This window comes from Myotis nattereri (genome assembly GCF_964212035.1).
Source record: "Myotis nattereri genome assembly, chromosome: 1".
NCBI lineage: Eukaryota > Metazoa > Chordata > Mammalia > Chiroptera > Vespertilionidae > Myotis > Myotis nattereri.
In genome coordinates, this window is record NC_138075.1 from 102,138,670 (window position 1) to 102,165,333 (window position 26,664).

The window sequence follows — 26,664 nt, forward strand, 5'->3', positions numbered from 1 at the left end:
CAGCTCCTCAAACTCCCAGGCCACCTCCATCGCCCCTCAATGCCCCTAGGGTCAGGGTCGGGAATCTGGAGGCCTCCAGGTGTCCAGGCAACCAGTGTAGGGAATTTCCTCTACCAGCCAGACCCAGTGACCCAGGGCCGGAGGGAGCCCTGCACCCTCCCCTGCAGTCAGGAGAACCCTGGAAGACGTGGTCTGTCCATCACCGATGAGTGCACCCGATTAGTTAAGCATGGGGAAGCTCGCGGCCGATGGCCGCTGTGGCTTGCTTAGGGTCGGCTTGGGGCTCAGACAAGCCAATTGCCAGGGCCGGTCCGGGGCTCAGGCAAGCTGCAGATGGCCGCTACCGCTACGAGGGCCCGAGGCTCAGGCAATGAGGGCCGGGTGAGGCTCAGGCAAGCCGCATTGGCTGTGAAGGCCAACGCTTAGGCAGCCTTGCGGCTGGCAGTGGCAGCAGCAGAGGTGTGATGGGGGCATCGTCTTCCCATGATCACTGGATCGCCTCCTGCAGAGGGAGGCCAGAGGCAGCAGCAGCAGCAGCAAGGGAGTGATGGGGGTGGTGCCTTTCCCTGATCAGTCGGTCACTTCCGGCAGAGGCAGGCCAGACTGCAGCCTAAGCCCTCAGTAGGCCATCCCCTGAGGGCTCCCAGACTGTGAGAAGGGGCAGGACAGGCTGAGAGATCCCCCCAACTCAGTGCACAAATTTCATGCACTGGGCCTCTAGTATTGTAATAACTATATATGGTATCAGATGGGTACTAGATCTATCTGGGTGATCACTTCATAGGTAATATCTAATCAAACATATCTTCTAGTACAGTGGTTGCCAACCAGTGGTCCGTGGACCACTGGTGGTTCATGAAGTCTGAAAGGTTGGTGACCACTGGTTTAAGAAAACCTTTGGAGCAGCAGTCGCCAACTGGTGGTCCGTGAGGTCTAAAAGGTTTGCAACTGCTGTCCTGGTATACTGTAGGTGGGGGAAGAGAAGAGGGAGATGAAGATTTACCCAATATTATTTAGAGGGCTCAAATATAGTCTTAAAATCTATTTTTCCATATTAATTATTGGAAGTTATAATAATCTAACTAGAGGCCCGGTGCACAAAAATTTGTGCACTAGGGGGGAGAGGGAGGGGTCCCTCAGCCCGGCCTGTGCCCTCTCGCAGTCTGGGACCCCTCGGGAGATAACGACCTGCTGGCTTAGGCCTGCTCCCGGGTGGCAGAGGGCAGGCCCAATCCCTAGGTGCAGCCCCTGGTCAGGCTCAGAGCAGAGCTGATTGGGGAGTTGCGGCACCACCCCTTGTCATGCACAGAGCAGGGCGGAATGGGAGGTTGCAATGCCACCCTCAGTCATGCTCAGGGTAGGGCTGATTGGGGGGTTGGGGCACCACCCCCTGTCACAATCAAGGCAGGGTCGATGAGGAGGTTGCGGCGCCACCCCGTCACGCACAGAGCAGGGCCCATCAGGGGGTTGGGGCGCTGCCCCCTGTCACGCACAGAGCAGGGCCCATCAGGAGAGTTGGGAAGCTCCCCCCTGTTACACACAGAGCAGGGTCGATCAGGGGGGTGGGGAGCCCCCCCCATCACTCACAGAGTAGGGCCGATAGGGGAGCTGGGGCACCGCCCCGTCACAGAGCAGGGCCGATCTGGGGGTTGGGGTGCCAACACTGTCACACTCAGGGCAGGGCCGATGGTGAGGTTATGGCTCTACCCCATCACACACAGAGCAGGGCCTGTGTGTGTGTGTGGGGGGGGGGGGCGGGGGGGGGGGTTTGGGGCGCCGCACCCTGTCACACACAGAGCCGTAGGGAGATCAGGGGGTTGGGGAGCTTCCCCCTATCAGGCACAGAGCAGGGCTGATCAGGGGGTTGGGGCGCCTTCCCCTGTCACAGAGCAGGGCTGATAGGGAGGTTGTAGCCCCGCCCCCTGTCACTCACAGAGCCACAGGGCGATCAGGGGGTTTGGGCGCTTCCCCATCATGCTGATCCCGGTGCCGGGAGGCCTCGCAGCTCTGCTGATCCAGGGGCTGGGAGGCATATTACCCTTTTACTGTATAGGATAGAGGCCTGGTGCACGGGTGGGGGCCGGTTGGTTTGCCCTGAAGGGTGTCCTGGGTCAGGGTGGGGGTCCCAACTGGGGTGCCTGGCCAGCCTGGGTGAGGGGATGATGGCTGTATGCAGCTGGTCACACACCCTTCAGGGTGGGGGTCCCCTCTGGGGTGCCTGGCCAGTCTGGGTGAGGGGTTAAGGGCTGTTTTCAGGCTGACGGGTAACTGAAGCTCCCAACTGCTTTCTCTTTTTTTATTCTGGGCCAGCTTTAGCTCTGGCTCCAGCTCTGAGGCCTCTGCTGCTGAAAGCAGGTATCTGGTTTGGGTTCTAAAATCAAAACACTGTATCAACTCCAGCTCTTGAGATCCCGGCTGGCTGAAAGCAGGTTTCTGGGGTTTTGTTTAGTTTCTATATTTGTAACAATGTTTCAAACTGCAAGCTCAGAGGCCGTCAGCGGCAGGCGGGGAACGTTGGAGTCCTCTGTCACTGAAGCAAACAAGCCTCATGTTAGCTTCAAGCTGCCTGGCTGCCAGCCACCATCTTGGCTGGCAGTTAATTTGCATATCACCCTGATTAGCCAATGGGAAGGGTAGCAGATGTACAGCTAATTACCATGTTTCTCTTTTATTAGATAGGATTATTTAACAGGAAAGGACTAAAGGGAAGACTAGATAATATAAGCATGCCATTTATACAGCTTTGCTAATTTTACACTCTCCAAGTCTGTTCCCCACTGATCACTGGAGAAGGTACTGGACAAAGGCAGCTTGGACACATGCCCAGTAAGGTCTAAGTGATGGAGAAAGGTGCTTTCCCATCAATCACACTTGGGAACAGGTAATTGGCCAGAATAGGCATAACCACTGCAGGTTAAATATAAAACCTGAATATTTAAACTTCTGAACAAAGGGAATTCACTTCTGGCTCTCTTGGCTCTTGCCTCTCCTGTTTGCCTGTGCTCCTTGTGACTCCTGTTGTAGGGGCACACTCCCCAGCATTCTCCCCTGTGGCTCGTGGCTCACAGCCATGTGTGACCCACACAATGGACAGAATCTGGACTGACTGTACTCGACCAAGCTCCAACATGAAAGTGACACTTTCGGGTTCCTTTTGGCTCTGCTGGAACCCCAGCAGCACCTTTTTCAGGACTGGCTGAAGGACCATGAGAAATCATAACCCAAGAAATTAATTCCATGCCAATAAAACCTATTCATTCTCCTGTGTGAATCTTAGAAAATTCTTTTTCTAAAAATATTATAAGACTCCACTTCCATGATCAAGGAGGAATTTGATTTCCTGGTAAAACTTTTGTCTCTAGCACATCTTTCCTTTCCTTTTTTTTTTAAGAACTATGTTTTAGCTCTTTTGTTTTTTAAATCTCACCCGAAGATATGTTTTTGTTGATTTTTAGAGAGAGAGAAAGGGTGAGAGAAGGAAACATTGATGTGAGGGTATGCCTCCCATATGTGCCCCAACCAGGAATCAAACCGGCAACCTAGATATGTGCCCTGACCATGAATTGAACCCACAACATTTTGATGTATGGGATGACACTCCAACCAACTGAGCCACCTGGCCAGGGCTGTTTTAGCTTTTTAAGTAAAATACCCATCAACCAGAAATCTTTTACATCAACCTTTTTAACCTAAAAACCGTTTTAACCCATGCAAACAAACTAACAAAATATATCAATATAGAATGAAAATATCCAATTTGTTATTTTATGCATTTTTATTTAATAAATAACTTCAGTAAACAGCATTGTAAAAAGTGAACTGTTAAAATTAAAAGGCACTTAAAATAAGAATGTGACCATTATGAAACAAAATGGGCAACTCAAACAGTGAGGAGTAAATGTACAGTGGCCTGTTATACAGCACTAACTGAAAGCATGCCTGGCACAGTGATAGCTGTTGCTTAAGCCACAGTACAACTTCACCTGTTCATTAAAAAGGCAAATTTACAGCTACTAATTAAAGTACTAATTAAAAAACGTCTTACCTCAAAATTGTAAATACGTTAAATGATTAGAAGTGGTGATAAAAAGCACCAGGCTTTAAACAAAATAACATAACCCGAAAGTTGCCAATTCAAAAAATGCTATGTAATTTAAGACCTTTAGGTAAATAATGATAAATTAAGAACTTTTTGCAGAAAATTTTCCAATACTTTTATCCAAGGTTTGAATTTATAGAGAAGGCATGAAAAGTTTCAAGAATTAAGTAACTCTTAAAATGGCACACAGCTTTTCAAGCTGTTTTTCCCTTCCTAACTGACATTTTCCCATGGCCTTTGCATATCAAATATTTCAAAACTATTTTACACAACTAACTCCTAATATATTCATTCATCTTTCAGATATGTCATCAATCATGTCCAATAGGAAAATAGCAAAATAAATTTAAAACAATTTCTAAGCTAGCTAGTAAGACGATTACTTTGGATTTTTTTTTTTATAACTGAAAACTTGACATATCTATAAAGCTAAAAATCAGTTCGAATACTTGATTAAAAGAAACTCTCAGCATACTCACTACTTTAACTACTGTCCTTTCAGTCATTCTAGAAATATCACTTAATCAAACAAGAGCTTGATTTCAATAGTCCAGGAAGAAAAGGTAAAAAAAGGCACGAAGTGACCTTAGCTGACAAGGATAACCATCCTGTCTCAAGTATTATGTCAGTCCCTGGCATTGATTATAATATTATTTTCAAAATAACAAAAAACATTTTTTAATTATACATAATATACATTTTCAAAACCTACACAAGTAAAACCCATGGAGACAGTTCCCTAAAGCTATCTTCCTCTGTGACTATGAAATTCACTATTTTGCATTCAATGTTGTAAAATTGGTATAGGTAGTGCTCATTTTCCCTCATACTTCGGATTGACAACAGTTGTCACAGCACTCTTATAAATAGGATTTTCACCCTAAAAAAAAAGTGAGAAAAATGATCAGTTACTCTACTAAAATCATGTAATATTTTTTTATAAAACAATATAAGCTATAAGGTCAATATAAGGTCATTTTCAAAAGTCATTTCCATTTTATTGATCCAGATATCACATGAAAATTTTTAAAAGGGTACAAATAAAAGTTTACACAAATACGAAAAGTGAAAGCTTTGCTCTACAGGTCTAAAGGTGCACCTAGGAACTGGCATTATTTCATTCCTGAGTCCATTCTTTACTGGAGAGTTGATTGAAGAATGTCCTCCATAGCAGAGAATGTGCTGTTATGGTTTCTCTTTTAGTAGTTTTGAATGCCTTTTTAAAGAAAGAATTAACTCTTTTGCCATCAACAGCCTAATTCTTAACCCTTTATTGTACACAAAAGGTGCTTGATAATTAATAGGAATCCTTGGCTTTAATTTTTGTGAGAAAGGAAATTGTTCTCCTGAGGTTATTCCAAAAGTGTTACTGATTTAGAGAGTTCTGGGGTAAGGTAGTCAGTGTCATTGAGGGTGCTGAGCCTCCAACCAAGTCACCACATTGCCAAATTTGCTTAGAATGTTAACAAACATAATTACCATTCCTCAGAAAATAATTATTCTTCTTCAATATTGTACTGGTGAAGTGTCTTAGTTTTATTGCAATAGCATATTTGAATAAGGAGTACTGGAATTAAGTCTAGTAAAAAAGTTGAAGCCATACATACAAAAGATCTTTCAAGATCCAAAAATATGTTGAGTGATGTTTTAAGTGGAAAAATAACTAAGAAAAAAATGTAAAAACAAAAACAAAAAAAACAAGAAAAAGTAAAAGAAAAATATTCATGACGGCCAGGGCAGCTCAGGTTAAGAAAAATAAAAAGGAAAATAATGTACAATTTCACACTACCATTTTCTTTAAAAAGTCTCATACTATCTGATACATTCAAATATCTGCTATAGAAAGCATTCTTTTTTCTCCTGTTCTTTTTTTTTTTTTAATATATTTTATTGATTTTTTACAGTGAGGAAGGGAGAGAGATAGAAAGTTAGAAACATCGATGAGAGAGAAACATCGATCAGCTCCCTCTTGCACATCCCCTACCAGGGATGTGTCCGCAACCCAGGTACATGCCCTTGACCGGAATTGAACCTGGGACCTTTCAGTCCACAGGCCAATGCTCTATCCACTGAGCCAAACCAGTTCCGGCTTTTCTCCTGTTCTTATAAACTGAAATAGGCTTGAAAGCTGAGAAATACAGGCAAGTAATTCTCTATCAGAGAAAATTACAACAAACATTTTACAATGGAGACAGGAAATTGGAACCTCACAACTATATTCTTAACAAGTTATAAAGCACAAATAAGTTACACTTATCTTCCTATCTGCATGTAATACTACCCATTCTTTCAAATATGCTGGGAAAATAAGTGACCATTTACTTAAGTTTATCCTATATAATAAAAGCCTAATATGCTAAGTGTCCTCGTCGGTTCAACCAACCAAACCATAATATGCTCATGATATGCTAAGGCTGCTCAACCGCTTGCTATGATGTGCATTGACCAGCAGGAGGCAGACACTCCAACTGGTAGGTTAGCTTGCTGCTAGGGTCCAGTAAATCAAGATTGAGCAAGACAGGCCGGACATGCCTTGGAGCCCCCCGCGGTCCCTCCCTGGCTGGCCAACCTCCCGCATCCCTCCCCGGCCCCAATCATGCACTGGTGGGTCCCTTGGCCTGGCCTGCACCCTCTCGCAAACCAGGACCCCTAGGGGGATGTCAGAGAGCCGGTTTTGGCCCGATCCCATAGCCAGGCCAAGGGACCCTACTGGTGCACCGGGTCTCTAATTTAAAATAAGTGCATTAGATAAATCTAATATTTAATACTTAAGAATTGTAAAGGAGGTACAAAAAACAAACTAACAAACAAACCCGGGAAACAAAAGAGGAAAACACACTTGTTATTACTGATGAGCCCAAAATACAATTTATATAGCAGACCTTACCTTTGGAGAAAAGTGTGCCTTTTCATAAACACAAACATTTATACTTATTTCAAAGTCCATTCAAACAAAAATTCAACATGCAAGGTTAGAGGTAAACTGAAACTAATCTACATTAGGCATCATTTTAAATGGTAGTAAACTAAAGTAATTCAGATTAGTTTTCACTGTTCAGAATGCAACCCCACCCCTACCCCCCAAAAAATGCAAGGCCTATTTAAATCAAAAGAATAGGGTTATATTCAGTAAAATTTCATCTTTGTGCTCACTCAGAATAGCTGACAGGGGCAGCTACAGAATCACCCCTATAAAATATATTAGATTTACAATGCACAACTGTGGACCATTAGGACTGCATTTACATTAACACCAGAGGAGGACAGACTAGACAATTTTTGAATCTATTTTAACAATTATAAAGTTAATAATTTGATTTTTCTAATGTCCCTACATTAGTCTTATGTGCTAAAATAATTACAGTGGCTGCCCATTATCCAAAATACATTAATGACATAATTGATAAGCAAACTTTGGTCCCATATCAGAAACGTTCTTTATAAGCCTTGACTTATTTTAATTTCTATTTTTTATTTCTACTTTAATTTTTCTTGAGAAAACAACTCAAAATAATTTATAACCTCACACTACTATTTCTGTTAGTCTGTCTGGATTTCACTGATGAATAAAGACATTTTTACTTTTGCTTCTTGAATTATCCAAAATGTTTATTTTGGCTGAAAAAAAATAACATTTTAGCCAAAAGTTAAGTTAGCAATACAGATATTAAGTTTCACGAATATTGATAATTTTCTTCAAAGTATAATTTAACATACAGCAAAGGTGAAAATTACACCTTTCGGCAGGACATATAGAATTTTCTCTTCTGTGAGAAGTAACCATATGAAATTGTCAATATTTTACTGTTTTTTGACTTAACATGGAAGGAAGGAAGGAAGGAAGGAAGGAAGGAAGGAAGGAAGGAAGGAAGGAAGGAAGGAAGGAAAGAAGGAAGGAAGGAAGGAAGGAAGGAAGGAATCTACGCAACAGTTTTCTTCTAAAAATGACTTTCTGGAAGTATTAGATAAGAAAAATAATGTGACAAGCAAGTATCAGACTAATATGAAAATGGACCAACCTGTCCATATATGAATCTGACTATAATTTCCTGCCATCAAATTTAACTTTGCCATTTCAAAAGTTTTGAAATCTGCTTTGAAATTAAAGAAAAATGAGACTAGTAATGGTTTTTTATTATTGATACTTTCAATATGTTTAAAAGTATTAAACATTTCTATATTAATATCTTACTTATTTTTATTTTGTAAGGAAAACTACAGTGTGGTTTCTATGTAATAAAGTGTTTACCCTAAGTTACAACAAACGTCAAAAAGCTTAAAAATTCTAAAATAAAATAAAATAAAATAAAATAAAATAAAATAAAATAAAATAAAGCTTAATAATTCTCTATAAAGAGTGATCTAACTCTTCTTAACCAGGTAATAATCGCCTGAAGAGTATGTGATTGCTACCAGTGCAATGTAGTGGATACCAGGACCTGGACCCCAAATGCCTGGGTTTGAATCTCAGCTCTTCCATTAACCAGACATGAACCTGGGTCAAGTTACCTAATCCTTCTTGTGCCTCGGTTTTCTCACATGTGAAATAAAAATAGATGGGAAAGAAAAGATTTCTGTATAACCAGTCAGGAGAATCTATTCTAATCACAATGTTTTTATCACAGAATTTTATGTTAGAAGCATTTCATGAAAATTCAGACATAAGGAAGAATCCTGTCCACTACTGATAAGAGACAACAATTAATTTGTCATCCAGGTATAACATAGACTCATCAAAATAACTGGCCCTAGCTTAGAAGATAAGCAAGCCTTATTGTAACTATAAAATTTTCTACTAAGTTGTAGTTAAAACTGTAATAGGACTTTTTCTCTTTAAAGTCTTTGTTAGTTTTTTTTAAGTTCAATGTTAGATTTAAATATTAGACTCATTCAAAAGTTAATAAGAAATATATACACATATAAGACCTATAAAAATAGAAGGTCTTCTGGTTATTAATAGAATTTCAATTTACAATCAAGAATAAAGAATCTCAAAATAGTTCTAGAACCAACAATGTTATATACCAGGTTACGTTCATTTTTTTCTATTTTCCAATTTAGATATCACAGTCATTTTTCACTATTTTACCCTAAAATATGCATATGATAAATAATCCCTTCCAAAGTATTGGTCTGTAATGAGGATTATAACTGACATGCTGATACCATATCAGCCAAAAACAATAGACATTACACAATAGACATTATTACTGACTCCTTGTTAAAGACAGGAAAACCAAAGCGCTAGAAAGTGAGGGACTCATAGCTATTCTACTTACTCAGTGGAAGAGCTGGGATTTCACCGTAAGTCAGTCTGACCACAAAGCACATTCTCTTTTAACAACACAGCTGCTGCTTCTAGCTCATTATTTAAAGCCCTTCTAAACACTAACTCTAAATTAATACACACACCAAAAAAAGCCGTAATATAGTCACATAAATAAAGCCAGACTTTTAAAAAATAGCAATAGTGATAAAGGACACACAGTGCAATCAAAAAGAATAAAAGTTCACATGCAAAGACAGAAAATGAAAGAAAATACGAACGGCAACTTAGAGACCAGCTTTATGTCCATAGTTTGGATTCTTGAAATTATTAATAGGACTCTTGTAAATCGGATTTTCTTGCTAAAGCAAAAGAAATAGTTTCTAATGATTTCTCAGAAAAAAATTGACATGTGTGTTTAAACACTATAAAGGAGAATTTTTACTATTTTACTAACTTTACTATTTTTATACTTCTGAAATTATTTTTTTTAAAAAACCCCAGCAAATTGTACTATAATGCAAATGACTAAAATTCATTTATAATTTAAAAATACTGAAAAATGTCATAGCCTTCCTTTATCAAAAGACAAATACACAAGTGCCAACATCTGGCCACCCCACCTCCGACTCCAAATTTCAAAGCCAACACTAGCACAAACTTTCAGCCACTAACAGCTTTCAAAAATTTTTATAAAGCAAGGTTTATTGAGTTATAATTTGCAGAGGGTAAATTTATCTTTTTTTTAAGTACAGATTCATTAATTCTCAAATGTATAAACATACCCACAATTAAGGTCATCCCAAGAAGATCCCTCATGACCCTTACCCCCACTCTAACCCCTGGAAAAAACAGATCTGCTCTCTGCCCCTACAGTTTTGCCTTTTCCAGAATGTCATGTAAATAGAATCATACAGTATATAGCCTTTTGAGTCTGGCTGCTTTCTACTTAAGGTTCTTTGTTGAAAAATAAAAAAAGAGAGAAGAAAGTCTTTCCATTGTATAGGATTCTAATTTACATGAGATAAAAAGACAGAATAGTAGATTTAAAACCAAAATTATTAAGGAAGTAAAAATAATGACCACAGTAACCAGAAGATACATTTTTACAGTATTTTATTTTAATGGAGTATATTTAAGATGTTTTGTTTTTTCACTAAATGTAAGTTCTCTGAATAATGAACTTACAGAGGAATAAAACACTTAGTGAGGACTTTAATAATCAGTTTTAGTTTTAATAAACAAATCTCAGAAGTATTACACTTACTTTATGACTGACTTTACTTTTTAGATGTTTTGTAACTTACCGTGTCCCATTTGGCATTCATTTTTTCCTTTTCAAATTTGGCAAATTCCCTTCTGTCGTGAATTATCATTAAAAGCTTCCAAATTAGCAGCAATGCAAGACCAATCAGAACAATTCCAGCAACCACACCAGCTACAATTGGAATGATGTCTGGACCAGTGGGACACTCTATAAAGTATGAAAAAAAGACTGAGTACACCAGGAATTAATGTGTGTAGAATACAGCCAAAACTACAAAGAACTGGGCAGTCTCCTATAAAAAGATAAGTGAATGCAGATTATCCCAAAGAATCTATAAAAAGACTCTAGAACTAACAAGTGAGTTGACAAGGCCTCAGGATACATGATTAATAAACAACAAATCATTATGTGTTTCTGTAGGTTATATAGAAATTTATTTTTAAATATCAGAAATTGAATTTTAGAATAGTATCCTCTACAATAGCTTTAAAAGTCATAAATCCAACAAAATGTGTGCAACATTTGCATTTGCTAAAAATTACTAAACACTGATGAAAGAAATTATTCCATGTTCATGGATTGGAAGACACAACATTGTTAAACTACCAATTTTCCTCTAATTTGATCAATGCAATCCCAATCAAAATCCTTGCAGTGCTTATATAGATACTAGAGGCCCGGTGCAAGAAATTCATGCACTCAGGGGAGGTGGAGAGTCCCTCAGCCCAGTCTGCACCCTCTCGCAGTCCAGGAGCCCTCAGGGAATATCTGACGGCTTAGCGCTGCCAGAGAGGCAGGAGAGGTTCCCACCACCCCTGCTGCACTTGTCAGCCATGAGCCTGACTTCTGGTTGAGCAGCACTCTGCCTATGGGAGCACACTGACCACCAGGGGGCAGCTCCTGCGTTGAGTGTCTGCCCCCTGGTGGTCAGTGCGCATCATAGCGACTGGTCATTCTGCCATTCGGTCTATTTGCATATTAGTCTTTTATTATATAGGACTAGAGGCCCGGTGAACAAATTCGTGCATGGGCGGGATCTGGCCAGCCCACCCTGATTGGGGCAGATCGGGCCAGGCAGGCAGGGGGGAGGGGCCACAGGTGGTTGGCTGACTAGTCCCGCCCCCAATCGGGGTGAAGGGCTGGTAGGAGGCAGGGCCAGCCGGCGGTTGGCCAGCCCCCTGATCAAACTCCCAGTGGAACTCCCATCCAGGGGACAATTTGCATATTAGCTTTTTATTATATAGGAGGATCAGCAAGTTACCTCTAAAATTTATAAAAAAGGCAGAGAACTAGGAAAGCATTACAAAAACTCTTGTCAGCTCACTTGTTAGTTCTAGAGCCTTTTTAATAGATTCTTTGGGATAATCTACATTCACTTTTGGAAAAGAATGAAGTTGGACAACTCACTATACCAGACTTCAAGAGTAGTATAAAGCGACAGTAACTGAGACAGTGTAACATTAGCTAAAAGACAGTTGCATAGACTGGAATATAGTCAGAAATGGGCCCACACATCTAAAGTTATTTCATTTTTAACAAAGGTTAAGAAAGGTCAGTCTTTTATACAAATGGTGCTAGAACTACTGGACATTCATATGCAAAAAACTAAAACCTCATTCCATATAATAAGATTAACTCAAAAGGGGTATAGACTGAAATGAAAAGCAAAGCTACAAAACTTCTAGAAGAAAACACAAGAGAAAAGTCCTTATCAACTTGAGTTCTCAGATTAAATAACAAAAGCAAGATACATAAAACATAAACTTGGTAAATTGTAGTTCAATTTAAATTAAAGCTTCTGGTCTTAAAAACAAACAAAAAAAACCCCTGTTAAACAAAATGAGAAGACAAGGAGGGAAAGACTGGGAGACACTACTACAAAACACAAATATGAAAGGGCAAGATAGTACAGACTTTTAAAACCAGTTTGGCTCCTCCTTATAAACATATACATATGTCCCCCAAGTCCATTCCTAATATTTATCCAAGAGAAATGGAAACTTACATTCCCACAAAAAAACAAATATTTTTTAAGTGTATAGAAACACCAAGAAATATTTTATCTTCTGAGAAGCTGAACAAACTCATACTTTATAATATCCCTTAACAAATTATCTTTTTCAGTGTCCCAGTCTATTTCAAGCTCAAAGTTAGATATCATCAATAATGAAATAACTCTTATTGAGTACCTACTAAGTGCCCTAAGTGACAAGCATTGTGCCAATGTGGATTATTGCACTTAATCTTCAAACTCTTCACTCATAAAACTTAAAACTTGCCTTCTCTTTTCCTCATTTCTTATATAGTTAATAAAATACTGTTTTAAACTTTGAGATAAAAAAAATGTCCCAACTTGAACCTAAAATAATAAAGGTGAAAGCCATTCCTAGATATTAGAGAAACTTAAAATAAGCCTACATAGTAAAAACAAGACATAAAAGAAAATGAAAGGCATTTTGAAATGATCAGATTTCTACCTGGAGTTTCTACAACGTGTACAATGGCCTCATTGTTCCCATTCACTGAATATGTGAAATAGAACCAGCAATCGTCAACATCCTTCTCCTTACAGTGGGACAGGGGATCCACCTGGCCTGGCTGGGGTAATTTGTCCCGACTTTCAACCTTGGTAATGTTAAAATGGGAACATTCCTGTGCACATGTGTCTTTCTTTTCTCCTTTATTGAAGGCTCTGCACTGAACACATTCTCTGTTAAAACATAAATTGTTACATTTAACCTTTATTACCTAAAATATTTGCTTAAAGATTATTTTGTGAGCTAGATTCAAAATCTGACCAAATTAAATCAAGAGCTATGAAAGATTTGAATAAATGAAGAGGCATATAACATTTCTCAATGAGAAACTAAATATAAAGATGCCAGTTTCCCAAGTGAAACTATAATTACAGTTCAAACTAAAATGCCGAAAAAGAAATAAAATAGTAAAATAAAACTAGCCCTATCGGATATTAAATATATAACATAAAACCAAAGGAACTTAAACTCTGTGTTGTTGATACAATAACAGTTCTTCAAGGGCAAAACCTTCAATTGTGCTTAGTCAAAAGATGGTAATTAAGTAATTGGTAAAGCTAATTTATCAACAGTCACCACATGGATTTGATTTATAGCAAATTCAGATCAAAATAACAGTACCACCCTCAGATGACACACTTCAACATCATGTGACAAACATTAGCTATTGAGAAAGAATATTTAAGATTTAAAGACTGGATTCTGTATGGCAGATACTTTGTTTATAGTGTAAGTTACTACAGGTACTGTTCTGGATTTAGTGATAACAGGGTAAAAAACAGTAAATATCAACTATTTCAAGTAATTAAGAATACTTACTTATGCTCAGCACAGACGCCAAGGCAGGTCTGACACATCTCACAAGTTGGTCCTTGAAACTTGGGATCCGTGCATTTACAGGCACCACACTCACAGACGCCCCGGCCATTGCAGATCTGTCCGTTTGTAGCCATGCATGAAGTCGTGTCCAGAGAGCAGTCACATGCACTGCCTGTGTAGTTGGGATTACATTCACACACACGACACTTGCAAACACCATTTCCTGAAATTAAAAATATCATTTCTCTTAACAATGGTAAAATATAAAAATCAGAGCATTGATTTAAAAGTAAAAATAAGCAATAATGCGAAAGGAAGTATATGTAAAGGATGAACTGATTCTCAATGCTGTCCTTTTTTATTTATTCACCAAGCATACTTGATCATTTTTATTGTATTAGATGGGGATCCCATTTTATAACCATTTTTCTGACCCCTTTTCTCACCTCCACAAATTAAGCCATTGGATCTATCACAGTTGAAATTATCACACTCGCAGAATTTGCCAGAATAAATTTCATTTGTATTATCCCTCTTCCTACAAACACACTGTCCACAGACACACTCTCCGTTGTTACTACAGATTTCTGAACTGTTTTCTTTCCTGCAATAGGCATCCATATCTTCACTGTTAACTTCATCTGTGCTACATTCACAATGTCTGCCAACACGTCCCTCATTGCACCTAAAGAAAGAGTCCAAAATTTCAGTTACATAAAGGAAATAACAACACAAGTTAAGCTGTGAGAAACAATGGGAGAGGAAATAAGACTGTGAACAATATCTTTAAGCTACAATTATATTACATGGGAGTGTTTGTGTACCCAAAAGTGCACATATGCACACATACCAGCCGTTCAAGTTCAGATGCAGAGTCTAGGAAAAAACCTTTCTTCAGGAGAGTAACCATTTTAACTAAAATGAAAATATAATCTAGCAATTAACAGGTGAATAAAACATATAGGAACAGGATAAATTTATTTTTAAAGGGTATGTTTTCAAATGATACCCTATTACATTTGCTATTACAGGTGAAGTAACTCTAAATTTAAAGCCACAGTGCAATTGTTAATCTAAAAAAGTACAATAAACACACTATAAAAGTGCATGGAAGTTGAAGAAAAACACTGAGCTTATCACTTGAACATACTGTTTAAAAATAAATATATCGTATGGGTCCAGACTTTTCAGACACACTGTATATTTTTAAAACACAATGCTAGACACTGACTACACTAATTCTGTATCTGGTAAATATAAAGGGAAGGAAGGCAAAACATTTTCAAGATAATTTTTTTAGTTAAATATTTTACTAAAAATGGGTCTACATGTCTCATGATACGTACATGAAAAATAAAAATGTAACATTTTAATTGCTATTTAAAATTGATAGTTAATAACTGATAATGAAATAAATTTATTTTTTCTCGTGATTAAAACCCTATGAGCCCATTTGGGGCTGACATTTAATCAAAATACTGTCCCTTCCTCCTATGACTTTTTAATTTTAATTAAAAAGTAACCTGAGTGTAAAAATAAATTTTAAAATAATATGATTAAAGTTAATTTGATTCTAAATTCTGAAATACTATTTTCTTTTTAATTTTGCAAAATGTATCCTTCCATTTACTTATTTTGTTGTTGTTGTTAATCCTCACCCAAGGATATTTTTCCACTGATTTTTAGAGAGAGTGGAAGGGAGGGGGAGAGACAGAGAGAGAGAAATATAGATGTGAGACAGACACATTGATTGGTTGCCTCCTGCATGTGCCCTGACCAGAGCTGGGGATCGAGCCTGCAACTTAGGTGTAGTACATGCCCTTGATAAGAATCAAACCCGGGACCCTTCAGTCCATAGGCTGATGCTCTATCCACTGAGCCAAACCAACTAGGGCCAAAATGTATTCATATTTTAAAAATTATTCCAACAACGCAGACGTATATGCAGTACAATGTGAACATCCTTTACTGCTTCCTAATTCCATTTCCCAGATAAAATCACCATTATAAATTTGGTATATTTTTCCAAAGCATCTTTATAAACATATTTATATAAGCTTATTTTGCTCTAGAAAACTCAGATTGCTATTATGAGAGAAAAATCCAAAAGTTTGGATTTTTACCTTAAAAGTTTGTTATAAATACATCTTGGGTGGCTATAAAAGCTTTTATTTTAAAGAGCAGTCTTAAGAAAAAAGACAAGGAAGAACTTTCTATAAATAATACACACAAGATCATAAAACTAATCTTGTGGTAAGCAACAATGATTGGAACAAAACATTTATTTGTTCCATATAGAGAGATTTTTTCTGGATGTCCCAAAACATAGCCTGCCTACATGTTTCCAACACAATCAATACTTCCCTGTGTCCTTCTCGAACCCCTTCCAGCTTACCTGCAAGCTCCACACTCAAACGTTCCATTCCCTTCATGACACTTTGGACTGCTAGGGATGCCTTCACTTTGGCAGTCACACTCACAGATGAACTGAAGAATAATCTCTACTTCTTCAGTGAAGCCCAGAGGTTTAATTTTAATGGTTTCAGAATTCTTATTTGGACATTTATTTGAAGTTATGCTAATTTCAAATTGAACCTTAAAGGGAAAAAAACAAAATTAAGTTTTAAGTTAACAACTAAGCAATTTAAATATACTAAAAAAATATTTTAAAAAGCTCCTCATTTCTTTTATTCTCAAATTACAAACTAGATTGCTTATATAAAACAGCAATATTTTTCTTTTCTTCAGAAAATGTTTATATAACCTACCTCATCTCCAATGGAAATATTGGAGCATTTTCTTCCATTTTCCCCTGTTCCATTCACCCCATTTTTGCAGTAAGATTTATAATTTATTGTTACTCCTTCTGGCAATTTGCTGTTTTCCAAAATTACTTCTGAGGAAAGGGACTAAAACAAAGACTAATTACACATAGGAAAGGCAAACAAAATGCTACTATAAGTTGAATGCATAAAACCAATGGGCCCATTAAGAAAACAGTATCCTATATAATAAAAGCCTAATATGCTAAGTGTCTGGTCATCCATTCAACCAAACCATAATATGCTAATGATATGCTAAGGCCGCTCAACTGCTCACTATGACATGCACTGACCACCACGGGGCAGACATTCCAACCAATAGGTTAACTTGCTACTGGGGTCTGACTGATAGGGACTGAGCGAGATGGGCCAGATATGCCCTGGAGCCCTCCCACAGTCCCTCCCGGGCTGGTCAACCTCCTGCATCCCTCTCCAGCCCTGAATGTGCACTGGTGGGGTCCCTCAGCTTGGCCTGTGCCCTCTCGCAATCTGGGACCATTCAGGGGATGTTGGAGAGCTGGTTTCGGCCCAATCCCACAGGCCAGGCCGAGGGACCCCACTGGTGCACGAATCCATGCACCGGGCCTCTAGTAATTTAAATAAAATGTTTAAAGCCAAATCCTGGGTGCTTAGAAAACACAGAACCTAGAGAAACAGGCTCTAATCAATAAGGACCAATTCTTCAAAATAATGTACATGATTGAAAAGTAAGAGTATTTGTGCTTTAATTACTAAGTCAAATGTTAATGATCATATAGCATAGAAACCTGATATTAATTATGAGGACTCCTCATACTTTTCTTACCCCGTTGCCTATATGGCCCTATGACTTCATCTAACACGGGACTAAGGTAAACAATCTACTATACAGTCTGAGAACAAATTTCCTTAGAAATTATGGTACCCCTGGCCAAAACAAAAAAACACATAAAACAACAACAAACAAACAAACACACACCAATAGCTCCAAGTAAGAAGGAGTCAAATCAGTGATTTATTAGAATATGAGACTGCTCCGGACAAATGCAAAAGGCTATAGCTTGTACACACGCCTACACGGGTGGGAATTTATGCTGTTAAGATGGAGAACTATAGGCAAGATATGAAACAACTAGAATCTTGAAAAACTTTGTAAAAACCTCTCTTTTTGAGTAGGGTCTTCCTAAAACATTTTGGGAACCCCTGACATGAACTAAAAAAATATATTTTAAAAATATCTAAAATTCAACCTGTCAAAGGGAAGAAGAGGAGTAGAGATAATGTATGCAGCACACAATGGTTACCGTAATGTTACAAATGCCTTCAGATTACTTAAATGATCATTAAGTACTGGTTTATATTAATCATTTTAAGTAATCTGAAGGCATTTGTAACCAATACTTAATGAATATCACTAAAGGTACTCTGGGAGGACCCACCAGCCAGGGAGCGAGCTCTCACCTTAAACCCACCCTGCCGACTCCTTGACCCAGGACCTCCAGCCCCCAGGAGAGAACCAAGATGGCGGCATAGGTTAACGCCGGAGTTTGCTGCCTTGAACAACTACTTCAAAAGTGAAACCAAAAAACGGAAGGGACATCACCCAGAACCACAGGAACGCTGGCTGAGTGGAAGTCCTACAACTAGGAGGAAAGAGAAACGCATACGGACACTCAGAGGAGGCGCAGTGCTGAAGTCAAAGTCTGAGGTGCGGAGTGCGCGGAGCGGGCTGGCGGCGGAGGGTGCAGTTGGCGTTTTCAATCGGGAGGGAGTCGCAGACTCTGAGCTCCAGATACAGGCGAGTCTTTAGGGACCCAGACTCAAACGGGAGAAGCGGGACTGTCTGGCTTCGGTCAGAGCGAGTGCAGCTTTCTCTCCGAGGTTTGCAGCCATTGCTGGGACTCAGAGAGGCAGAGCCCCTGGGGACAGGACTGAGAGCCGCCATCACTGCTCTCTCTGGCCCACCCTATTGATACTGTGCAACCCGCCCCGCCCAAGCCCTGCACAGAGGCATTTGCCGGATAGCCTCAGGCAAAGGCTAGATTAGCACCTCCCTAGAGGACAGAAGTTCTCTCACTGCTGACACAGCTGATTCTCATAGCCACTTGGCCTGGAGGTCAAACTCTCCCTGGTATTAGCTACAACAATCAAGGTTTATAAGACTGCGCACAAAGACCACTAGGGGGTGCATCAAGGAAGCATAACAAAATGCGGAGACAAAGAAACAGGACAAAATTGTCAATGGAAGATATAGAGTTCAGAACCACACTTTTAAGGTCTCTCAAGAACTGTTTAGAAGCCGCCGATAAACTTAATGAGATCTACAAGAAAACTAATGAGACCCTCGATCGTATATTGGGGAACCACCTAGAAATTAAGCATACACGGACTGAAATAAAGAATATTATACAGACTCCCAACAGCAGACCGGAGGAGCGCAAGAATCAAGTCAATGATTTGAAATGCGAGGAAGCAAAAAACACCCAACTGGAAAAGCAAAATGAAAAAAGAATCCAAAAATGCGAGGATAGTGTAAGGAGCCTCTGGGACAGCTTCAAGCGTACCAACATCAGAATTATAGGGGTGCCAGAAGATGAGAGAGAGCAAGATATTGAAAACCTATTTGAAGAAATAATGACAGAAAACTTCCCCCACCTGGTGAAAGAAATGGACTTACAGGTCCAAGAAGCGCGGAGAACACCAAACAAAAGGAATCCAAAGAGGACCACACCAAGACACATCATAATTAAAATGCCAAGAGCAAAAGACAAAGAAAGAATCTTAAAAGCAGCAAGAGAAAGAAACTCAGTTACCTACAAGGGAATACCCATACGACTGTCAGCTGATTTCTCAACAGAAACTCTGCAGGCCAGAAGGGAGTGGCAAGAAATATTCAAAGTGATGAATACCAAGAACCTACAACCAAGATTACTTTATCCAGCAAAGCTATCATTCAGAATTGAAGGTCAGATAAAGTGCTTCACAGATAAGGAAAAGCTAAAGGAGTTCATCACCACCAAACCAGGATTATATGAAATGCTGAAAGGTATCCTTTAAGAAGAGTAAGAGGAAGAAAAAGGTAAAGATACAAATTATGAACAACAAATATGCATCTATCAACAAGTGAATCTAAGAATCAAGTGAATAAATAATCTGATGAACAGAATGAACTGTTGATTATAATAGAATCAGGGACATAGAAAGGGAATGGACTGACTATTCTTGGGGGGGAAAGGGGTGTGGGAGATGCGGGAAGAGACTGGACAAAAATCGTGCACCTATGGATGAGGACAGTGGGTGGGGAGTGAGGGCGGAGGGTGGGGTGGGAACTGGGAGGAGGGGAGTTATGGGGGGGAAAAAAGAGGAACAAATGTAATAATCTGAACAATAAAGATTTAATTAAAAGAAAAAAAAATAAAGGTACTCTGATTAAGCTCTAGACAGAGCAAATAATTCCTTTTCAATTTCAATTCAACTTCCTTCCGTGTGTGTGTGTGTGTGGGGGGGGATCTTATAAGTCCTTTTAAAATAGTTGCCATACATATATTTAAATTATACTTTTTTAAGAGAATGTGAGATTTTCCTCCAGATATATAGAATTTAAACTTTATGTTGTCCTCTGTATTTTTTTTTTTAAGAGAGAAGAGATTTTTTTTTTTTAATATATTTTATTGATTTTTTACAGAGAGGAAGGGAGAGAGATAGAGAGTTAGAAACATCGATGAGAGAGAAACATCGATCAGCTGCCTCCTGCACATCTCCCACTGGGGATGTGCCCGCAACCCAGGTACATGCCCTGACCGGAATCGAACCTGGGACCTTCCAGTCCGCAGGCCGACGCTCTATCCACAGAGCCAAACCGGTTTCGGCCTCTGTGTTTTATTATATTGTGTATGAAGGGAGTTTTATTTCTTTGAGCACAGTCCTCTCAACAGGGTACTGTCCAAATAGATCTTATTTAAAATGTACTCACATTGTATGCATCAATGATCAACTGAATTACATTGCTGGAATTTGCAGATAATGTTCCTACTGCTGACTTAGGGATCAAATTTTTCAGTTCCTGCAATTAAAAGATAAGCACATAAAATGCAAATATATCCATTCAACAAGTAACTACTGAATACTTATTTTTAAATGTCAGTACCTAATAACGTGGTCTAGAAGTTTGATGTTCTTTTTATCTCACATATATATTTACCTTGTAAACGGGCTGAAATTCTTCAGTAACTGCAAAAATCGTCTGAATGTTATTTTCACTTAATTTCTGGACAAGGTGAGCAATAGAAGGATAATCCTAAGAAATTAAGTAATAAAATTTAGTATGTAATTACATCCAACAATACATTTTTAAGTCATTTTTGAAAATCGAAATTGCATATATAATTGGATCACTCACAGAAGACTGCTTGAAATAACACAAGCAGTGTGTTGAAGTGGATGATGTTATGTGTTTCTACTCTTCTCTCTTTATGTATCAAAATTTCCATAATAAAAAAGGTTTTATAAAACAATATTTTCTATGTATATTAAATGTCAGAACAAATAAATTAAAGAATTGCCAGTAATTAAAGATTGTATTATCTGTCACTTAAGAAAAAGACCAAGATTCACCAAGGTTTAAATTTTTTCCAGACTAAATAATTGGCCAATCTTTATTTTTAATAGAAGCAAGGTGCCTATTTGTAAAACTCACATGTAAATAAGATAAGGAATGTTAAGACTATATTATTTGTTTATAAATAATATCACATTTGCTAACAAACGATGCATACAAGTGAAAGGAGAAGCAGCCATTGTCCAGGCATGGAGAAAATGTGTCTAAGTAGCTCCTTTCACCCTACTGAGGCCCTGTCTAAGTGCAAGGAAGCAAGCACAAAGCCACATCCATAGAAACAGCAATACTAGCTTTCCTGAATATTAGGTCAGGACCCATACTTGCCAAAATAACAAAACCCAAACCCTTATGGACAAAAAGAGGCCACATAGTAAACCTGACAAGCTCAGGAGAGGCCTACATGGCAGCCTTACAAACTCAGAGACCTAAAGTAACCACACAGGATTGTCTGAAATTAAAGCTTTTTAACTAAAAGCGGTTTATGGAGGGTAGTCATATCCTAGGCGGTATCTTCCCTGACAAAAGTCAATCTTTACCTTAACTGAGCCTACTGTCTTTTTGCATCTATGATATCATATCTTTGGAATGTCTAAGTAATTTTCCTTTTTCTGGACCCCTCAAAGCACAGGTATTGTTCTGTGAAGACCACAAATCCCCTGACTGTTATTGAGTTAATTGTTGACTGTTAACTATCCTATATCCACCTAAGTAAAAGAAGTGTGTGTCTATCATTTTACTTTTTATCCAATCCCAGAGGTTGCCTGCTTTGCTTTCTCCCACTTCCCTAATCTATCACCAATGGATTTCATGTAACCTACATAAGTCTCCTTTTTTCAGTGTAATGCATAAAATAAGGTACAAAACTGCCATTCTCCAAAGCATTCTCTTAATTTGTTGAGACTTTGCTTCCTATCAACTGTTGACAGTTTGGCCCAAATAAACTCACAAAAATTCTTCACAGGTTTGAATGTTTCTTATATTAACACCCTGAAAAACCCACAAGCCTGTCACCCACACTTCTCTTAGTGTTAAACACTAAAATCAACATGATTCCGCTCAATGTGTAAGGAATTAAGCACTTACATAATAATGGCTCATTGTGTACATATCATTTTCCAGGTGACACTGTCCATCATTTGGTAAAACAATGCCACCAAGTTTCCCATCTCCAGCAAAGTGAAACCCAGCATCCGTAGAAAATACCAGCAGCCGTGTAACATTCCTCCAGCCAATCAATGACTTAAAAAGAAAAGGATTAAAATTCTAAAATACTACTCACAATAATTCATATATGCTACCATTGTATGCTACCTTATTCTGTATCTTCTTTACCCTCTCTTTGCACAATGGTAAAACTATTCTTGTGATAAATACATAGAACCCACTGAATAAAGCTCCTCTAACCACTGTAAAACTATATTTTGCCTGGTTGCCCATTTATCTCAGCTGTTTTAAAAACTGTATCTTTTAAAATCAATGTCTTACTCCCACTAGGAGGTAAGCAAACTAACTCTATGTGTGACAGGGACCACATCTGGTTTTGCTTATCTTCCTATCTGTAGCAGCTAGCACAATGGTTAGCACACAGTACATGCTTCACATCATGTATTTGCTAGGTAAATAAAAATGTCTCAGCCCGTGCTTTATTAAAAAAATATATATTTTATTGATTTCAGAGAGGAAGGGAGAGGCGGAGAGAAACAGAAACATCAATGATGAGAGAGAATCATTGATTGGCTGCCTCCTGCATCCCCCCCCTTCCCCCACTGGGAATGGAGCCCACAAGCTGGGCATGTAACCTGACTGGGAATTGAACCGTGACCTCCTGGTTCATAGGTCGATGCTTACTGAGCCCTGCCCGACAGGCTCAGCCCATATCTTTACCTTTCTGATGCTGTCTTGTTCCCTTCCATCCTCTATCCTTGCTCTATCTTCTACAGCATATACCTCCTTTAGGGCCCTCCATATTAGGCCTTCCGTTTTTAAGCACAGAAAAAAAAAAAAAATCTCCAAAGACTTGCCCTGCTTAATTCCATTATTCTAACACATCAGTACTGTTTACTTATTCGTTTATTTTATTTTCCACAAAGAATTTAATGTAGTCGTAAAATCTTTTTCTCTCTCAGTAATTTTGTAATTATGTTTATCTAAATTTACTGAATACATCTCTTTATGTCCTCATAAGACTGTAAATTCCTTGAAGGCAGAAATTAAGTTTATTAATGCTGGCAACTCAGTAGAACATATGTCTCTTTTGCATCTAGAGTGAGTGAACAGTTACTCTCAGTTAGCGTAACAATCAGAAAGATAGTAGTGGCCATAAATATTATGGCTTGCTTTAATCCCACAAGCTGAGGCAAAGTCAGAGGTAGCCCAGAGAATGCTCTCTCTCACCAGTGAGCTGCTAACAGGATCACAAATGAATGGCTGGAAAAAAAAGAGTTGTCAGGCTAGGCACTACCTAAATTACTCTTTCTTTCCCTTTAAAAGCAACTTTACCTTTTCTACCTTTAAATTGCAACTACCCAGAGAGATGTCAAAAGTAACAAAAATATATTAGTTAATTATCTGCTGAGTGCTTAGTGGCACTTTAGATGGATTACTATATTTAAATTTCATAATATGCCTAATGAGGTATATCTATTATTATCTCTTCTTAAAGAAAAGGAAACAACCCTCTAGAATAGCTAAGTAAATTCCCTGAGATCAGTAGTGATGGAAAAATTTGAAGTCATGTTCTAATAGTCCAAAGACTGCTCTCTTAATCACTATACCATGGTGTTATATTATATTATTATCTTAGATATCATTAGCACCCTGGCAAAAATTGTTTGAAAAGTAACCATTAAGAAACATCTGGAATCAAGGAGGGACTTCTAGGGAATAGGAGTACTACAAGAAAAAAAAGGGGAGGAATGATACAATAATAGGTACTTAAGACAAACATTACCCAAGTGCCTATCAATAGACAAGTGGATAAAAAAGCTGTGGTGCACACACAATGGAATACTACTGGGACATAAAAAAGAATGAAATCTCATGAATGGACCTAGAGGATATTATACTAAATGAATTAAGTCAGATAGAGAAAGACAAATACCAATGATTTCACTAACATGTGGAATCTAAAGAACAAAATATACAAATAAACAAAATAGAAACAGACTCATAGATACAGAGAACATACTGATGGTTGACAGAAAGGAGGAAAGTTGGGGGATTGGGTGGAAACGGTAAAGGAATTAAGAAGTACAAATTGGTAGTTAGAGAATAGTCACAGAGATATAAATTAAGCATAGGGAATATATATAGTCAATAATATTGTAACAACTATGTATGGATCCTTGAAATATCAGGGATCACTCTGTAAAGTACATGACTAGTCTATTATGCTGTACATTATCTACCTCACAATGTTTTCTAATTTCAGCTTCAAGTACCTCACTATAAAGTCATCCCAAAATCTTAAGCTAGTAAATGGATCATAAAATTCTAATCACTAATATAACACTACTACTGAAAATCTTGTAATTAAAATTACAGCCCTAGCCAGTTTGCCTCAGTGAATAGAGCATTGGCCTGCTGACTGAAGGGTCCTGGGTTTGACTCTGGTCAGGGGTACATGCCCAGGATTCAGTCTTGATCCCCAATAGCGGGCATGCAGGAGGCAGCCGATCAATGATTCTCTCTCATCATTGATGTTTCTATCTCTCTCTCCCTTTCCCTTCCTCTCAGAAATCAATAAAAAGTATATATTTTTAAAAATTACAAATATTATGTCTTCTCAAAATATTATGTTCTCGGCTTACAAATTAGGAGAAAGGTAAGTGTGAGAGAGAAACATCAATTGGTTACCTCCCATACATGCTCCGACTGAAGATCGAACCTGCAAGCTGGGTATGTGCCCTAACAGAGAATTGAACTGCGACCCTTTGGTGCATGGGACAACACTCTAACAAACTGAGCCACACCAGCCAGGGCTAGGGAAAGGTATATTTTAAAGATGATAAGCAGAAGAACGTTGATCAAAGGAAAATGACACCCGAGACAGTGATCCATTTGAGCACTTTTAATGCTACTGTGATACCTCAGATGACCTCAATTCCATTTCTGGCACAAAGCCAGAAAGTCAAGATACCTAGGTCTCTTCTAAAAACCTAGACCACCAGCTGAAGTGCCCAACTGTTTCAAATGGTAAGCATTCTGGATTTTTAAGACCCTGTATAAATGAACTAAGTGACTAGTTCAAATAGAGACATGACTACATATGCTTTTATAAAGCACTTACGGTTGGAGGAAATTTAAGGGACTAAATTCTGTACTTCTCTGGAATAACTGAGTATGATATGGTAATAAAGATAATTCTTCCCATTAACTGATAGTAAAATCACACTAAAATTCACACAAATAATATTCCTTTGTAGAAAATGAATGCACTGACCCCACAAACTGCAACTTGCATGATTGCATCAAAACCACCTTCTGGAGAATCCAAATTTCCAGATATGCGCTGTTTACCAACAAGATCATTAAATACTCCCCCTTTATCAGTAAGACTGAGCACATTTTTGTAGCTAAATGGGCTGGTGCAGTTCTGTTCACTTGTGCAAGGGTTCTTGAGCTTAGCTGGTGTTGTACTAATGTAAGGCATCACAGTTTTCTCCACAAATGAGCCAAACCCTGTGTAGGAAAAATGCATAAAGAGAAATGGATGGATAGATGAATGGATACATTTGCATTAAAAAAAAATCAAGAATGTTACCACATGTAAGTCAATCTTTTTCCTTACAAGAAATAATAAGATTTTTTAATAATAAGGTTTCAAAGGAGATCATTACAATAGGAAAAATCCAGGTCTGAAGTGAGAGTAGGCTATACTGGCTGGTGCAATCATATTAATTAGTAATGAAATAGAATCTGAATACTCAACATGTTCATAAAATAAATCAACAAATTAATGACTAAATTCCTGAACACAAGCATGCATTTCATTATCCATTTGGTAGAATATCAGCCCTCCACATCCGTGGGTTTTGCATGTGCAAATTCAACCAACTGCAGATCAAAAATATTTTTAAAAATCTCAGAACATTACAAAAAGCAAACATTTGAATTTGCCATGCACCAAGCACTATGACGAACTCATATGAATAAGGGGACGAGTAGGCAGATCCTGCTGTTGCCTAAATGAAAATACCATCCTATATAATAAAGAGGGAATATGCAAATTGACCATCACACTGTCACAAAAGATGGT

At 38.4% G+C, this 26,664-nt stretch overlaps 1 protein-coding gene across 1 annotated transcript in view; it reads right to left on the bottom strand.

The window, feature by feature from the left end:
• Positions 1–3,756: 3,756 nt before the first annotated feature.
• ITGB1 (integrin subunit beta 1) overlaps positions 3,757–26,664 on the bottom strand; it is a 62,774-nt gene continuing 39,866 nt past the window's right edge. The window contains exons 6-16 of the mRNA XM_081100801.1: positions 25,849–26,087; positions 22,491–22,646; positions 20,991–21,086; positions 20,763–20,852; positions 16,757–16,897; positions 16,384–16,583; positions 14,435–14,673; positions 13,989–14,211; positions 13,110–13,342; positions 10,673–10,839; positions 3,757–4,979 (exon numbers count right to left, since the gene is read on the bottom strand). Coding sequence (XP_080956927.1) covers positions 4,914–4,979; positions 10,673–10,839; positions 13,110–13,342; positions 13,989–14,211; positions 14,435–14,673; positions 16,384–16,583; positions 16,757–16,897; positions 20,763–20,852; positions 20,991–21,086; positions 22,491–22,646; positions 25,849–26,087 — 1,850 coding nt within the window. The 3' untranslated portion in view covers positions 3,757–4,913. The remainder of the gene's footprint in view (positions 4,980–10,672; positions 10,840–13,109; positions 13,343–13,988; positions 14,212–14,434; positions 14,674–16,383; positions 16,584–16,756; positions 16,898–20,762; positions 20,853–20,990; positions 21,087–22,490; positions 22,647–25,848; positions 26,088–26,664) is intronic.